Source organism: Chaetodon auriga, chromosome 8 (genome assembly GCF_051107435.1).
Source record: "Chaetodon auriga isolate fChaAug3 chromosome 8, fChaAug3.hap1, whole genome shotgun sequence".
Classification (NCBI taxonomy): domain Eukaryota; kingdom Metazoa; phylum Chordata; class Actinopteri; order Chaetodontiformes; family Chaetodontidae; genus Chaetodon; species Chaetodon auriga.
Window position 1 is genome coordinate 14,619,044 of NC_135081.1, and position 16,234 is coordinate 14,635,277.

Genomic DNA, 16,234 nt, shown 5'->3' on the forward strand with positions numbered 1-16,234 from the left:
TGTTCTGTGAAAAACGAGAGTTCCGCCCATCCGAAATGTCCAGGCATTAAAAACGTGCACATTAGCTACATGATGCTGTGCACATCTTGGATACAGGCGCCTAGATGTATCATCGTGCCAGAATAATTTCACCAACACTACATGGTGAAGAATACTGGAGTAGACTCACACCAGATCACACAATCGTGATTATTGTAATTTTATATAATAATACTTTTATTATTATTCCTGTCCACAACTTTAAACAGTTAATTAGTAACCACTTAGTCTATTCACTTTGACAGGCCCTGCCTTAGACTCAGGGTGCGCAGACATAATGGCTCCTGGTTCTTCCTAGACTCTGCTGAAAGACCTGCTAGTGATGAATTGCTAACACATACCACAAGTTCAAGGGATTATTTCATTTGTTCATTAAAAACAAACTTCTTGCATGAAAGTTTGTGCAAAAGCTCCAGAATATTGTGTGACAGAATTTAGGGAAAAGGGCAAAACATCTGCTTTGCATTATATGTCCATCACTGAAAACTTTGAAACATCTGTGCCACATTAGTGTGGAAAGCAGGACATTTTCCTGTCTTTATCAAGCTGCTTTTCACAGCGTACAGTCTGCTATGATGAACCGATCTCACCTCAGACTTCTCTGTAGTTCAAGTTGTGTGTATTAGTGTTTCAGTTTATGGAATTGCATGTATTTATGCTCATCACACCAGGAAGGCTCACCTGAATGAAAACATTTGTATTTTAAAATTCAAGATTTTAAAAAAAAAAACAAAAACAAAGCATGAACCTATTGCACATTTCACCACATGGTGACAATGACTCGAATCTCAAATGTTTCACATTTCAACAATATTTTAATGAGGTTTATTTTCTCTTTGAGGATTTTTCTAACCATGTCTAATTGTATCTATAACCATGCATAGCTTGTATTATTTGTAAGCATAGACAGCACTGCACATTTATTGTGTGTATATTGTGTGATTTACATTGCATACTCACATGATTTGAAGTTGTTGGCTGCTGCTGGTAAGACAGCTTTTTTTGTGCAAAATGTTTACAAAGGTGGAAATAATAAAAAAGTTGGAATTAGGTCAAAAAGAGCTCCACCAGACTGTCTCAGTCTTAAGAAAAACTATTCTTTGGTTCATGGCAACTGATGTTTGTGGTCCCATTTGAGGAGTTTGGATAGATGTCACCTCTCCTGTGTAATGTGCAGGTTCATCAGTCCTCTGTTTGCTCCTCCTGGTGCGTCGTGACAGAGATAGCGCTGTAAGGGTCCAGCACCATCTGAGCACAGCGGACAATGGCCACCAACAAGAAGAAACAGAGCAGGAAAAAGAAGAAAAGGGCAAAACCAAGGTCCACATCCACATCAAATGTGCTTACTGGAAGGGTTGGAGGGTCCATGATGACAGATCCACACATGCACACTTAAAAAAAAAGGTCTATTCCTTAGTTGTCTCCTCAGTTTATTTCCCTATTTTACACCAAAGTAGTAGTAGATTATTCGAAAATCCAGTTTACCCTTATCTGAATGGGTTCAACCAGTTCCTCTGTTGATGCTGAAAGACAGTCCATCACGCTGCATTTTTCGCTGACACCAACTCTTCTTCTGTTTTGTCTGAATTCGACAAACCATTCCTCTACGTGTGGCCTCTTTTTCTTCTCCCAACATTGACACTTACTGTCCTCCATAAAATGGATTGGTGGACGCACAGAGCCCCATTTGGCACCTGTGTCCTCCATGAATAGTTAATAGGGAGTTTGGTAACGATCAGGCCGTTCCTGTGATTAGAACACCCATTTCTCTGGTCTCTGCAGGACAGGAGACGTGTACAGGAGATGACACCTTAACAAGAGTCACTGGATCCCTGGTCAGCACAAGGCATGAACACATGACAAACACAACAGAAAAATGTGGCCGTGCACACGTTTTTAAAGCTTTACAAAGCAAATGTGTGCAGATTAAGATGCACTGTCTATACTGAATCACTTCACTCAACACACGTCTGCACATATGCTCATGGTTGTTTTATGGTCTTAAAAGTGAAGGAAAATATGTGCTTAAAATAGAAAGGATGCAAAATGGAAAGGTTGAGGAGGAGAAAGAGGATATGATGCCTTCGTGGCAATCCACTTGAGAGGGTTGGAAACTGATCCTGACCAAAAAAATGCAGATTGCTTGTACTCTGATGCCACTTCAGGGAGACACACAAGTCAAGAGTAAAGTGACTCTATGCTAATAACAGTGGATCTGAGTGAAAACAGCAGGAGGAGAGAGCACGTGTTGAAATGAAACTAGCAAAACAAGATTTACAGCACAAGACGTCACTCGAGTGCAACCCTAACAGGGCATAGCTGTAAACCTATCTAACACCGGTACAAGCATTAATTAAATCTGTTTTCACCTCGAGGCTGAGAAAGAGAGGAGGGAATGAAGAAGGCAGAAACTGATCCCAGGACATACCCACAGGTCTCTGTGTCCTCACAGAGACACAGGACGGGAAGGAAAAGCAGATATAGGTCAGTCAAACCAAAGCTGGCTTCTGTTTCTTTACGCGTTAATAACATTAAAGTGTTTCAGGGAAGTCAATACATGCATGGATGTAATTAAAGACAGCCTGCGTGAGTGTGATCAGTAGAGTGTACTGCTGCAGTAAAGCAACGATCATCAAATATGACTTTGTGATTAAGTATTAAATGAATTCAAAACACAGTCCCACTTCTTCATTTTCAACAATATAACAATTTAATACAAAAACCAAACATATCTTTCTCTCGTTTAACATTTCATGGACATATACAGTATATTTATATATTTGTGTTTCTATGAGTGATTAAAGTTCACATAATTGGAAAAAAAAAAAAAAAAAGAAGTCTCGATACAGAGCAACCAACGCAGTTATCAACAAGAACAAAGACCACATAGTCACCGACATACCACCCTCATGAAGATGGAAACTGGACAATTATCAGCACGCGTCTTCATACAATTACATAATTTGTCCTCATGAGTGTGCAAGTGCTACTCACCAACAATGGAAAACTGGAATCGAAAGGGTCAAATTTTAACTAATTCCACATTTTACAAATTCAAATATTTTAGAAGAATTATTTTTCGTCTGACAACGATCGTCTACAATACAAACTTACCAAAAACTGATTGTAAAACACAGGTGATTGGAGCTGGTTGGCAAAGATTCAGTCCAAGTCAAAATGTCTGTCACAAACAGGAGGACAAAACACTTAGAAAAAAAAAAAAAAAAATACTCTGGGGGGGTCTCAAGTGAAGCTCATTTTGTTTTTGTCTCTGTTTATTCCATTTTAATCCTGAATACCCTGATCAAACCACGAATAAAATACCAATCAGACAAGGGCAATGAAGAAGTCAAGAGATCATCAAAAATGTCGAAATAACAATAAAATACTGGGAAACATTTCAATTAAATCAAGCATTACTACCACGTCTCCATTTTTAAAATAACATTATTCAAGGACAACATGTATGACAACAAAGAATGGCTTTAAAGGTACACAATTCCTGCTTGTTAATTATTGCTGTGAGATTTTTATATTTCTTTTACAAAAGGAGTACAAAAAGCCCATTATTGGTACAGGGTAAAGCAGGGCCACAGAAAGAAGATTATCAAGCAAGTCAGACACCCTACGACTGTGTTAAAGTTGATAATGACTCTGTACGCATCCATTTTACAATACATACACACGTGCATACTGTATATATGTAGGCAAAGAAAAATAGATTGTATACATTTCCAATGGGCACTGAGACAAACAGTACGCAGCCATTGTAACACTATGTGTCTGCTGTTGAAGTAAATCATTCACTGAAGAAGAAATCCTCACATGTAGAGGACAAACAAAGTTATAAAATTTATAGGTGAAGCCACCAATGTACAGAGAAAAGTGTACTCAGTATCGCTGAAGCGCTCCATGAAAGCAGTGCTTACATGCAGAGACATGCTGTGGGTTTAAAACGGTGAGTGAGGTTAGCACAGACGGTGGTGGGTTTGCGTGCCACAGCTGAGAATTTAAAAATCACCAAAGAAAGCTGTATATCCCTGCAATTTCCTGAGAGTTTTAATACATGATCGGAGTGATTAGTCTACATGCTAAAGGGTACAACAGCAAAATACACTCTTCATCAATGCCTGAGTAAAACTAGGAACATATTAAAATAAAAGGCCTTTGTGTGTGTATGTTTTCTTCCTGGGTATGTTTACCAGAGTGTGAGAGAGGGTTTCTGTGCAATCTATTCAAGTGTGGTTGTGTGATTGTGCGCTTTTATATATATATATATATAGATATATATATATCACATATCTACAACATAGGTTGTTGAGCTTTGGGGAACGCTAGCTAGAGAATTCTCTTACAATGGCCGGAATATTGTTAAAATAATCATCTTTTAGTCAGTAGCAAATCCTTGATTAGCCTCCCCTGTATATCTGCAGTCAGATATATCCCTCCATCTTTAACTGGCTTGTGGCAGTGCAATTTAAGCCATGCAAAGCAAGGGATTAGTGCTACTCTCAGGAGCAGGAAGAGGAGCAGAAGAGCTAAATATAAGAAAGACTGAGGGCAAAAACAGCCAAGACGACAAAGGGCTAGACCAGCAGAAAAGTATTGACCAGGTCACTCATTAAATGGAGGGTAGATTGGAATCTCAAAGTCATCGCTGTTGAAGTTGGCAGGCTGGTCCAGCATAGACAACACATCCTGAATCAGATTAAAGAGACAAAGAGGTTTAATTTAAAGTGACTGAGAGAAGGAGAAGAAAGTGCTTGAAAGAGAGACGAGGCTCGTATCACTCACTGGAAACATGTCTTGCTGGTTGCCCTGAGCGTGAGGATGCTGCTCTGCATTACTCTGTGAGTGCTGCTGGCCTTGCCACTGGGGCCACACTGCCTCCGCTGCCCGAGAGGGGAACTGTGCCCCAGACTGAGAGCCATCTGGGATGAAGTACAGTGGGGGGTGAGAGGATGCACTTGTATAAAACAGAGAGATGAGACTGACACATGCACGCACACAACCTACCATAACCATTGGTGTTGAGGCTGGCACGCACATTAATGGGAGGGTAGTTTGCACCGCTGGTAGTGGTGGGAGAAGCACCTGTAGGCATCTGGTCAAAAGAGTTGGAGGAGCCACCTCCAAATCCTCCCATGCGTCCAAACGGTGGAGACATGGTCTTTGCTGGCTGGGGAGCCACCTGCTGGATAGAAAAGGAAGAGTAACTCCATCTGTTGACTCGAGATAGGTGGGGTCGATGTTAAATAAGTGATATAATACTATAAAAGTATCTATATGGAAAGCATGTCTAGTTTGTTTCCTTTTTGAATGAAATTTGAGTAAACACCAAACATTTAGGAAAAAAATCAGGCAATGAATCTTGTACCAGCTTACCTGGTTATTAAATTGTGGTCTAGCTCCAGCTCCAGCACCAGCTCCAGGCCATCCTCCTCCTGCTGGTCCTCCATGAAGGGGGTTGCCAGTGCTGGACGGGGTAACTGAGTGCGGGACTCCATTCTGACGAGACATCTGAGCCAACATCTGTCCTGCTGAGTGGCCTGGCTGAGCCATCTGTGGAGCTATCTGTGGAGTCATATTGACTTGCCTGCTGACAAACGTGAAGAGCAGAGAGAGAGCGTTCTGTTGTTTACTGAGAGAAAATAATGACAGAAAAAAATCACCCTTGATCAAACATGTTCTTTTCAGGTTAGCAGCAAATGAGGTAATGGTGTTCAAAGTCAGCGCAACAGTGAGAGAAACAACTCGAAACATACAGTAACCACATTCAGGAATACATTCAGAAGGGACCATAATTTTTGTCAGGCAGCATCTGTACCCACTTAAAGCACATGTGGGAAGCCTTTGTTCTCCTATACCCTTCATGTGGACTGCAGTATATGGCAGATTCACAATTGAGAGAACTGGGAGTTTTCCCAGGAGCTATTGTTGCACACAAGACAATATCATGACAAAAAAAGCCCATGCCAGCTCTGCTCTTATAGGCAAAACCTCCAGACATGCAAACCAGCTGGAAGCCTACATACATTCATTCCCATGACAGCAAAGTCCCTGTGGTTATTCATATATACTTTACAGAACATAACAATCAAATTATCTTAAGATCAAGAATACTTATTGTGGTTGGCAAAATGTCTGCTATCCAAGTTCACAATATACCCGAATGAAGTCAGATCTCAACCTAACAGAACAGAGCTGCAGGCACACTCCTCCTTTCTGCGCCATGTGTTTGTGTAAGAATATGATCATGAACTTCTTCTCTCTAGTAAGTGACATTAACTGTCCAAGGAGTTGATTGGATGAAGTATTCCCTCCAGGTTTAACATCTTGTGTACATGTGAACACATGCACAGACATGTATACACACAGAAGACCTCCTACCTGTACACGTCATTGGGACGACCAGCAGTGAAGTTGTTGGCTGGAGAGTAGAGCTGCGTGGAAGGAGTAGGGGTGGAGGGCAGGACCTTGGTCTGATCTGGGCCTTGGAACAGGGAGGGGTAGAGCTCTGGCTTCTCAAGGCTCTTGCTGTGGTCTGGCCCTGCTGCTGTCACTGGCTGCACTGGCATCTGAGGACAACCAAAAGTACCAGTCAGGGATTGCGCGCCAAAACTTTTTTTTTAAGAGGTGATGAACTGGCCTGACTTCAATTGTGAACATTCATTAGCTCAACCTAAAGGTTTAATTACTTGAAATTAACAATTCAGCACACTTGCATTTGGTATGTTTACAGAGGCTGTGAAGCTGCTGTCAAATATGGCACCAACATCAAACGTCTACTTAGTTTCTGTAATATGATATCTCACATTCACCACAGATGGAGGAAGCTGCAATAGCAGGAGACATTACATTAATCTACCAAGTTCTTCAAAAGGAGTTCTAAACTGGACTCAAAAGCAGGAAAAAAACAACCAACCACAATATTGAGCTACTGTATGTTAGGCTGCAGCCCTAGTCAAGTCAACTGTATTCTTGTATCTTATTATTTATGTATAATCTTTACAATTTGTACAGTACAACACACATACACAGAGAGAAAACCCTTTTCCAGGAACAAACATGCACCAGGTGTCATATGTGCAGAGGAGACAGAAGCAGCAGAAGTAGAATTAGCAGAGCAGAGCACTGGGTACATAAAGAGGACACGACAGAGTAAATAAAGTGCTTTGCCAACGGCAGCTGTTGCTGGTAGCAACCACTACTGGCACAGGTCCAAGGCAGTTTAACAGACGTTGTTTTATCCACCATTTTCTCAGACCTGTCAGTGAAGGCCCCTCCGAAATTCCATAGTATGCACTACATACTCAATATGTGTACTACCGTTATCTAGCTGTGATCATACAAATTACGATAATCATATAATACCTCTTTGATATGCATGCAGTAAGAAGATAGAGAAGAAGAACTGTGAGCCACAGACAAACTCTTGGATCTCGCTGGCATCTTCTTTGCCAAACAATTCTTAAATTACTGGAAAACAAAAGCAATTAATGTTGCTTTCTAATATGTAGTGTCTAGCTAGCATCAATGCCGCATTGCATTTTGGGATATTCATGCAAGTGTAGTGTCCAGTGTTTGTGTGCAGTTTAGTTCATGCTACAGTTTTGGGCACACTGAAAAAACTCTCATACTCTTTTAGCGTACTCAATAGTATTTAGTGTTAAATTTTGTGGCTGCTGTTTATAATTGGGGAGATTAGTTGCTTTTCTGTTATCAGTTTACTGTTAACCAAACTAGCCTTAATACTAACTAGCTGTTTGGAGCTAACGTGTTGCTAATAGAACATTCTAGGTAACTGTTTGTGTAGTGTTTCACTAACTTATGCACTTTACTCAACTTTCTTTTACTCTTGTAGACTCTATGTATATTTTTACGAGATTAATTACTTTTTGTGTCTTTACATTCACACTTGGGCCGATTGATTTCCATGACTTTAAACCAACTTTCACCGACAAACATTCTGTGATTTGTGTGTGTGCATGAAAAGTATGTATAATATGTTAACCACAATAATTCACAAGTACATTTGAATAAAGTAAGAATTAGCGATAATTCAGTGTTAATTAATTATAACGTCTAAGTGGATGTTTGTGCTAGATGTAATGAAATATAATGAAATTCCCTCCAGGTGTTCTTAAGATACTGCATTCATGAGAACAACTCGAAAATCTGAAAACATCGTGCCTTTGGCCACGGCTGTTGCCAGCACGGGGACATAATAACTTCAAAGGCTAGTTGACTGCGTAGCTCCAACTACATGCACATTGAAGGCAAGAGCAGAGTTTCAGTCAAGACTGTGATCAAATGTGGCACTTTGAATTTTGTTAGGGACATTTCCAGGCTTAAAATATCTTTAGATAATCAAGTACTACAGAGAAAGTGCTCAGTTCAAGCATGCATTCAAACAGCAGGCAGTCCGTTGTGACAATGAAACTCTCTTGACATCCGCCTCTGTTTTCCTGCTGGGCAAGTAATCAACATCCTGCCACCGTTTCCATAAAAAGGCCTGATCAGTCACTACAGCAAGGGACCCAACAGGGCATAGTCCACGCTTCAATCAAACTGGACATTTATGTGTCGCCATATGTGCCTGGGCTTACCTGTGAGAGGGTGATTGGTCCTGCTTCATACAGGCCGTCTCTGGTTCCCCCTCCCTCTAGCTCGGCCTGCTGTTGCTGCTGTAACTGTCTGAAAAGGGAAGCAGAGTGAGGGAGAGTCAGTCTAAAATAGCCTCATTTCCATTTCCGTGCCCTCCACTCCTGAGTGAGAAATCCCAAACACCTGCTGACAAAATAGCTCTCAACCCGCCACCAGTCACCATGGCAACATAAAAGAGAAACAAGGACAGAAGAGGAACACAGTAACACGCTTCAGGAGAGAAAGGTCTGTCATACAAATCCATCCGGCTAACATGCTACACCTCCTGTGTTCAAAGTCTCTTTAAACCAAATTCACTACCAACTATAAGAAAACAGCTATTACACATGCTTCTTATTAGACGACAGCACTGTTGCTCTAATACGACAGGGAAAAAGAGATGAGTACGATAGAGAGAGGAATCACCAAGAGTGGAAAATGAAAACAAAAACAGGACTGCAGTGTGCTACAAACAGCAGTGAAGTCCCATGAAGAAGCAGCCCGTTCTCCCATGCATGGGGAGGATAGTCAGGCCAGGCCTGGTCTCACCTGGTGGCCACCTGCCCAGGGCTGAGCACTACAGGAGCGCAGTTTGGGCTGCTCTGGCCCAGGGATGGGGGCAGCGAACCCCCTGGGGAGGAGATGGGAGTGAGGGGGTCCTGTGTTGAGTTTCTATTGCCCCACAATCAGAGATGGGTGCAGAGGAGAGGTGGGAGGTAGGAAGAGAGTGATCAGTGTGTGGTTTCTTAAAAGGGGTTGTGGTCAGGGTGCAAGAGGAACTGGGGATTGAGGGTGATAGGTAAGCATTCAGACCGTGGGATTTTTCACAACAGTCACATTTCAAGACGTCAGTGGTTTTATTAAGTGCTGTATTTGATTGTGTAATCATGTTGCATAATCACCAGTGTTGGTAAAATCATTCTATGGTTAGTGTGACTCACTTGACATTGACGTTAGTGCAGATGATATACTCAATCTCTTCTGAAAACGGGTTTTGGAAGGTGAAGGAGCTGGTTCTCATCCAGATCCATTCTCTTGATTTGGAGCGAAACCGGAACATCACGGACAGGACCTGGCCCTTCAGCTTCACCACCTGTGGACACAAGTCCAGCCGGTCAAACAGTTATAATATGATGTTTAATCAGTGAAAACGAGGTTTTACATGCACACAAAGGTTTGTTACAGGGAGATATCTTTCAGCATGAATGTCTTTTTTTTAACCAATGGTCAAATTTTCAGATGTAGAAAGTGGCTAATTTAGACTTAGAGGATGTTACTTGGGATCAGTTTTATTCTGTCTCTTAATTATTTTATTGTGAATACAAGCTTGCTGTCACAGCTATATTTTCCTCATGTCCAGCCTTTGTTATGCATATGTAAACGCAAATGCAGATTAGACATCTGATATGGTGTTAACATGACCAATAAATCGGCCTTCACAGGAGAGCCTACCCAGATTAAAAACGGGCACATTTAAGAAATCAGATTACTGCACGAAGTCAACAAGAACTCAGCTACTTAAACGGAACCACATCAAAGTCTGCTTACAGGTCCTGAGTATTACTGCATTGTACAAAGCCTTTTGTAGCTAACGAGGGAGCTGCATGAAGTCTGACTAACTGCCTAAAATGATGTCACTTAAGGCCACATGGGATAGGGATGAAGACTAAAAGTGAGTTTACCAGAACTCTGTAGCCCCCTCCACATCTCTGCTTGAGGCTAGCAGCTTGAAGCTACATTAGCCTCCACTTGCAAAACACAATTGAATCTGTACAGTAGAGTGACGCTGCATTGTGAGTAACGTAAGCACTGGGTTTTTAGAAACAAGAAGCGTGTGAGTGGAATAAAACAGACTTCTGCTGTGTCGATTTTGAGCTTTTCTTTTTAAACCCTCCACTGTGAGTCAACAATGACTCAACAATTTTACAGGAGTATGATACTTAATCAGTGGAGTATTCTCAAGTGCATTCAACACACTAATGTGGTGGTACAAACACAAGAGATAAGCTGAGCTAAAAATCAGTCCTCAGAAAGCTGCACAGATTCATATTCCTCACCTGTTGGAAGCTGTCTCTCAGTAAGCCCTGGTCTTCAGGGTGGGCGAGTTCGAGAATATTCTTCCCCAGTAATTCCTGCAACACACAGCAACCACCATTACCCTCGAAGACATTAACATTAACTTCTGGGACAGCAGTTGTCAGGGGATGCCGTCCAGCACACAGTGCCTGTCCCGGATATTTCCACCAGCTGTGAGTCTTACCTGCGGCTGGTAGCCGACAGCTGCCACACAGCGGTGGTCTATGAAGGTGAACATGCCCTGGCAGTTATGGCGTGAGATGAACTCCACTGGAACACTGATACTGTTTATGTCTGTGTCACCTGGGCAACAAGTAACCTGAAGTGGGGGGGAAATAAAGGCAAAACTCAGTTTTTAGCATAAGCACAATACTCAAAAAAATACAAGTCTGCACAATAATGTTCAATGGATCATAGCAAGCTAAAAGTCACATTGCGCATTGTATTTAATATGTTCAGTATCATCTGGTTGTCTACTTGGACAAATCATCACTGTCCCTGTTGGGTGCTTACTCAAAAGTCATGAATATCATCAATGTTTCATTGACAGCTAACAGGCCAAGAAATTATTTCAAAACGCACAGTAACAGTGCAAACATCAGCAATAATCCACTTCAGATAAGACTGCAGATTGTGACCATAAAATACTGGCTTGTGGTAGATATTCTTTTTCAAAAGAACATGTCTCTTTACCACCAGTAAAGGTGATTTTATTCTTTGTTGACATATACAAATTATCAGCTATGTGGATCAAGATCCAAACAAATGGTTACAATTTCACAATTACAGAACTTTTTGTTCCTTTCCAGATATATACTACTGAATAATGAACGTACATCATTAGTTAAAAACGACTATCTCTGTAAGTTGCTTTAGTGCATTGACACAAGGCATCCATCCTACCTGTAATCTCCCGATGGCGACGAGACAGTAGCGACTACCCTGAGTGTTGTCTGTGTCATCGTCTGTTAATGATACTCCTAAAAGACAAAACATGCAAATACTATGTTAACATGGACCCCGAGGAGTAATTCATGAATATGATTTATTACATTTAGCATAATTTACAGGTCTTAGTTAAATTATGGCGTAACTATAACAGATAGTTATAGGCAACCCTGACAAAATTACTCGTATTACCTGCAGGGGGCCAGGCCTTGATGTACCCTGTACAGTGGACCACTACATACTGGGGCTCCCCTTCCTTGGCTGTGCCCAAACCATTCCTGACGTGAAGGAAGAAATTGTAAAATGTGAAGTACAGGTCAACAAGTCCTATTTCTACACCAATTATAAAATTGTGCTTATATCATGCATCTCATTTCCACTGGCTTTCACAGGAAGGCTTATTGTCTGCACAGAAATCCCAGCACAATTTTAAAAAACAAATACAAAAGAAAAACTTTGGTTCTGGTCACCTGTTTCTGTTCCTAAGGAAGTTCAGTCTGTTCATGGACAGCGGTTCCACTTGACAAGAGCCACACCTGCAATTACACACAGGCCACCACATGGGCAATTTATGCATCCAGGCAGACATATCAATAAAGATAATAAAGTGGGTAATTATGCATAGTATGAGTCACACCTCATCCTGCAAATGAACGATCGACGGGCTCCCATACTCATTCTGGCTGATGACTGCTGACCTTCCTTCTTCACTGTTCCGGTCTTCAAGTCCAACATCCTCCCTTTAGAAGGCAAAAAGTCAGATTCAACTCAATCGTGAGGCGATCATGTGGGGACATGTTTTTTATACTGACAAAGGACACATTTTTGACATGAACAGTGATCAGAAATTGACTTCTGTCTGCATATTTCGTCTGTGTGCATCCTACGCACCTGTGCTGTTATTCTCTGCAGTAGAGAGCTGCTCCCTGAGCTTTTCTGTGTCATCTGGGTGGAGCTGATCGTAAAGGGAGGAGCCCAGCCATTCAGACTGTGACTGGTTGAGGACAGGTGTCAGGGAATCAGAGACATAAACAATGCGCCCAGTCTCACATGACACCACGAACAAGAAGCCATCGGCTGCCTCCAGTATGAGGTGCTTCAGCTCCTGTAAACAGATGGCATCAAAGACATGCTAAGCACTGAGAGATTGATCATGGAGCATGAACCTACAGTCTTCATGTTTTCACTTTTTTTGTGATAAACTCCCTTTTCTCTAAATTTAGACCCAAATGCCGATGCACCTTGATCTTTGCTGTCCACACTGTTAACCTGGGGAGGGTGTATAAAGACATGCGCTAACTCCATGTTTGTTACACCAGTTGCTGGAGGCTCTCCTACAGCGACTGCATATTCACAAAGTGTATTCTGAACAATTTACAAGTTGACCAAGGGACAAATTTAGATTACACTAGTAAATTCAAAAACAGCAACTACCCTTCTGTTACCATGTGAGAAAACTAACTTCCTGACTTAAAAGGTGAGACTTTCGGTCCTCTTTCACTCTATTTCCATTGAGCTCAGAGGTTTAGCGTGAACTAAACTGCATGTGTGAGGCCTGTATATTAAATTCACTATGGTGACTTCTACCAAAGTAGCACTGCCTTATCTGAATTTTTTTCATTCTCTGAACAGGCCTTCACCAAAATCCTGATTTCTTTTATATTTCACAGCTGACGACGCATCAGTTTCAAAATTTCTGTCTCGGTCACTCATACCTGGTCAGTGAGAAAAGAGGGTTTGTACGACCCATCTGCATTGGTATTGCCACTTCCTCTCAGAGACTTCATATGGGACACGGCCATTCGTAGGATGGTGAGTTTGTCTGGTTTCCGTGCTAGTGCACTGCAGGTGGGCACCATGTCTGACAATTCTGTGATGTAGGCTGTCATCTTGTTGCGCCTCCGCCTCTCAATCTCACTATGATTCTCCCTGGAGAGAGGAAACGAGGGAGGACGGCATAGGTGGAGAGGATAGGAGGGATTGAGATGGGGAAAACAGACGGGCGGGTGGACAACATGGAGTAGAGTTTAGAGTTAGAGCTGCAATGTAAGTATGCCACTTGGGAAGAAGAGGTGGGAATGAGAGACGGTGAGAGAAATGATGAACGCCCAAAACAATAACGTGTAGTCAATGGTCTATAATGATGGTGACAGTAAGACAGCCTGGTCTTTCAAGGCCAGATATTGTGGCAAAAGAGAGCAAGTGCAGATAGAGAGAGATCCTTCAGATGTCCTGAGAGGGGGGAGAGAAAAAGACAGAGAGGACAGTTGCTCAAGAGGAAGGGATTATCAAAGTGAAAGATGTATCTGAGTCACACACAGCATAGCAGTTAGTGACACATAACACAGTGGTGGGTTGAGAGAGACAACCAGCTACCCTGGGCAAAGAAACATAACATTCTGACAAGCACCAAAACAGACGCAGTAAGCGGCAGAATATACCAGTAATTTTGTGATGTCAAAATGACAATTTGCTGGGGTACCAGCCAGACAGGATAGTATTTGATCAGTGCATTCAATACTGTTATGGATACAAGCAGGAGAGGCAGCCTTCCACAGTGGTACAGGCCATACCTGGCTAGTTTTTCCTTATCTGCAAAACTCTGATCTTCTTCCAAAAACCTGGAAATGAAACCAACCCACTAAAACACAGGCCCAAAAATCACTACCAAAATAAAAAGAAGCGTAAAAAAAATAAATAAATAAAATAGAAAGTGGAAAGAGAGCAGCATGGGGTCTGTATCAATAATACTGCTCCCCTACACCCCCTAGACAAATCTATTTCTCCTATGTTATCCTCCTACCTGGCAAAGCGCTCTTTGTCATTGGAACCTCCTGTATCGTCGTCACACCTGAGGAAAAACAAAGAAAACATTGCTTGTTGTCTCTGCAGTGTCAACTATCCTAACATTTGACATACCACCTCATCTTTCTTGTGGCAGAACAAACTGAAGCAAACCTGAACAACTTATTGCCTTCTTCATCATCATCAAAGTCCGGCCTGTAATAAGGACAAGAGCACCACATGAGGAGCTTCACAGTAGTATTCTCACATGAATTTTCACCACAATCATATGAAAGAACAACTGAAAGTCAGCAAATACACATAACACAATACTGACATGTCAGCACAAAATGCACCACTAACACACACTTACGCAGCTCTTCTTTTGTTGGTCCCTTTTGGTACAACAGCCCCGCCACTTGCTTGGGTCCCACTTCCCCCCATACCCAGATTTGGGTCTGGTAGCTCTATTAATAACACAGAGGCATAGAGAGACTAAATGTAGCAGAGCTGACAGTTGATTTCCTATTGTGAAAAAGAAACTACCGTTCAACCACTCGCTCGTGCCCATGCATACAGGCCAAATTATTATTAACACAAAGAAATGACATGGTTTTATTTTACAGTCTGCACGTTTAGTATAAAATTAGCCCCTCATCAACTAAGTACAATCTTAATGCGTGTGTACAAACTGTATTTAAAGACCTAGAACAATCACGACACCAAGCTAACGTTAAAGATACATTTAGCATGTTATCAAGCAACACTACCTAAAAACAGACACACATCAACTACACCAGGATGGTACTCAGCTAACTTCTCACCTCACGTTATCTCATCTAGCCATGTAAAAAGATCGCAGCTGAGCTATCTTAACTGTTAGCTAGCGCTAATCTAGCCACTGTGAGCTGGCTAGCATGCCAGCAAGCTACCACTTATGCAATAACCAGCTAGCCTTGCTGTGGCATTTGCTACTAAGCTAACTTAGCTGATGCTGTCACGCTATCTTTAGGAAAGTGTCCACTTCAGCGCTGCATGACAAAACGCCTACATCCGATTAACAGTTGCATAGTTAGAAGTCAATAAACTGTCGCTGTGATTTTTATTGCACTTTACCTGGGTTTGAAGAGGACATGTCCGTGTGGAATAACATAAACAAACAACTTCGGGTCCGGAAAAAAAATCCTCAAACACCCCCCCGCCCCTCCCCCTTGCTAGCTAGCTAGCTAGAGGCTACCAAGTGCCTTGCCGATTTCCTTGCGTATGCGCCTTTATTTCGTCTTAGAAACGCGCAAAGCCATGTCTAGTACTGTCCCAGAGTGACCCGATGATTTAAAAAACAAACAAAAATAACAGTTTGCGCCCCCCAGTGCCCTTTACCCTGTTTTCTCCCGGTTTAAACCCCCTTTCTATTTAAGATGGCGTTTCAAGCTAGCAGGGCGCAAGGTGTCTACAGTGTCTGCTTTTCTCCTCTTTCTATTGGATACGACACAAGCCAGATACAAATGACGTGAAATGTTGGGAAATCCATGTTTAGCACCGCCCCGCTGGCAATGGAGGGAGGTGCGAGTCCGTAAAGTTAGAGCACCACCGTTTGGGTATATATCGTAAGTGCGGCAGACTCTGACTTTCTGGTGGTTTCCTCCAGCATCTGACCCTGAAGTTGTTGTTTGGTGGAGGAAATATTGAGATCATTAGCTTAAGAAGACATACCAATGAGGTGATGTAAAAATACTCTATT

The 16,234-nt window shown here is 42.0% G+C and overlaps 2 protein-coding genes across 7 annotated transcripts; both read right to left on the bottom strand.

The window, feature by feature from the left end:
- Positions 1-1,085: 1,085 nt before the first annotated feature.
- On the bottom strand, positions 1,086-1,407 carry LOC143324159 (cortexin domain-containing 1 protein). Its single transcript, XM_076736406.1, has one exon. It carries the CDS (start codon positions 1,405-1,407, stop codon positions 1,222-1,224), a length of 186 nt encoding a protein of 61 aa, XP_076592521.1. The 3' UTR covers positions 1,086-1,221.
- Positions 1,408-3,566: 2,159 nt separating this feature from the next.
- LOC143324434 (aryl hydrocarbon receptor nuclear translocator-like) lies at positions 3,567-15,945 on the bottom strand. 6 transcript variants are annotated; one of them, XM_076736901.1, is made up of 20 exons: positions 15,610-15,786; positions 14,867-14,960; positions 14,668-14,709; positions 14,513-14,560; positions 13,425-13,638; positions 12,601-12,814; positions 12,347-12,449; positions 12,180-12,245; positions 11,902-11,987; positions 11,665-11,741; positions 10,946-11,080; positions 10,743-10,817; positions 9,627-9,778; positions 9,235-9,357; positions 8,649-8,736; positions 6,430-6,617; positions 5,425-5,635; positions 5,056-5,233; positions 4,834-4,970; positions 3,567-4,737 (listed from the first exon to the last, which is right to left on the bottom strand). In XM_076736901.1, the coding sequence occupies exons 1-20, from the start codon at positions 15,644-15,646 to the stop codon at positions 4,654-4,656; spliced, it is 2,352 nt and encodes a 783-aa protein (XP_076593016.1). In that variant the 5' UTR covers positions 15,647-15,786; the 3' UTR covers positions 3,567-4,653. The 6 variants fall into 6 exon arrangements, with proteins under 6 accessions (XP_076593016.1, XP_076593017.1, XP_076593015.1 ...); XM_076736902.1 differs by having other exon boundaries at positions 5,056-5,230; positions 5,425-5,638; XM_076736900.1 differs by having other exon boundaries at positions 5,425-5,638.
- Positions 15,946-16,234: the final 289 nt, after the last annotated feature.

Excerpts from the sequence above, each read along its gene's own strand:
- LOC143324159 (XM_076736406.1), bottom strand. The coding sequence starts at position 1,407 with ATGGACCCTCCAACCCTTCCAGTAAGCACATTTGATGTGGATGTGGAC.
- LOC143324434 (XM_076736900.1), bottom strand. The coding sequence starts at position 15,646 with ATGTTATTCCACACGGACATGTCCTCTTCAAACCCAG. Across the intron at positions 13,639-14,512 it reads GACAAAGAGCGCTTTGCCAG|GGAGAATCATAGTGAGATTG; the intron begins GTAGGAGGATAA and ends TCCTCTCTCCAG. Across the intron at positions 12,815-13,424 it reads CCTCTTTTCTCACTGACCAG|GAGCTGAAGCACCTCATACT; the intron begins GTATGAGTGACC and ends ATCTGTTTACAG.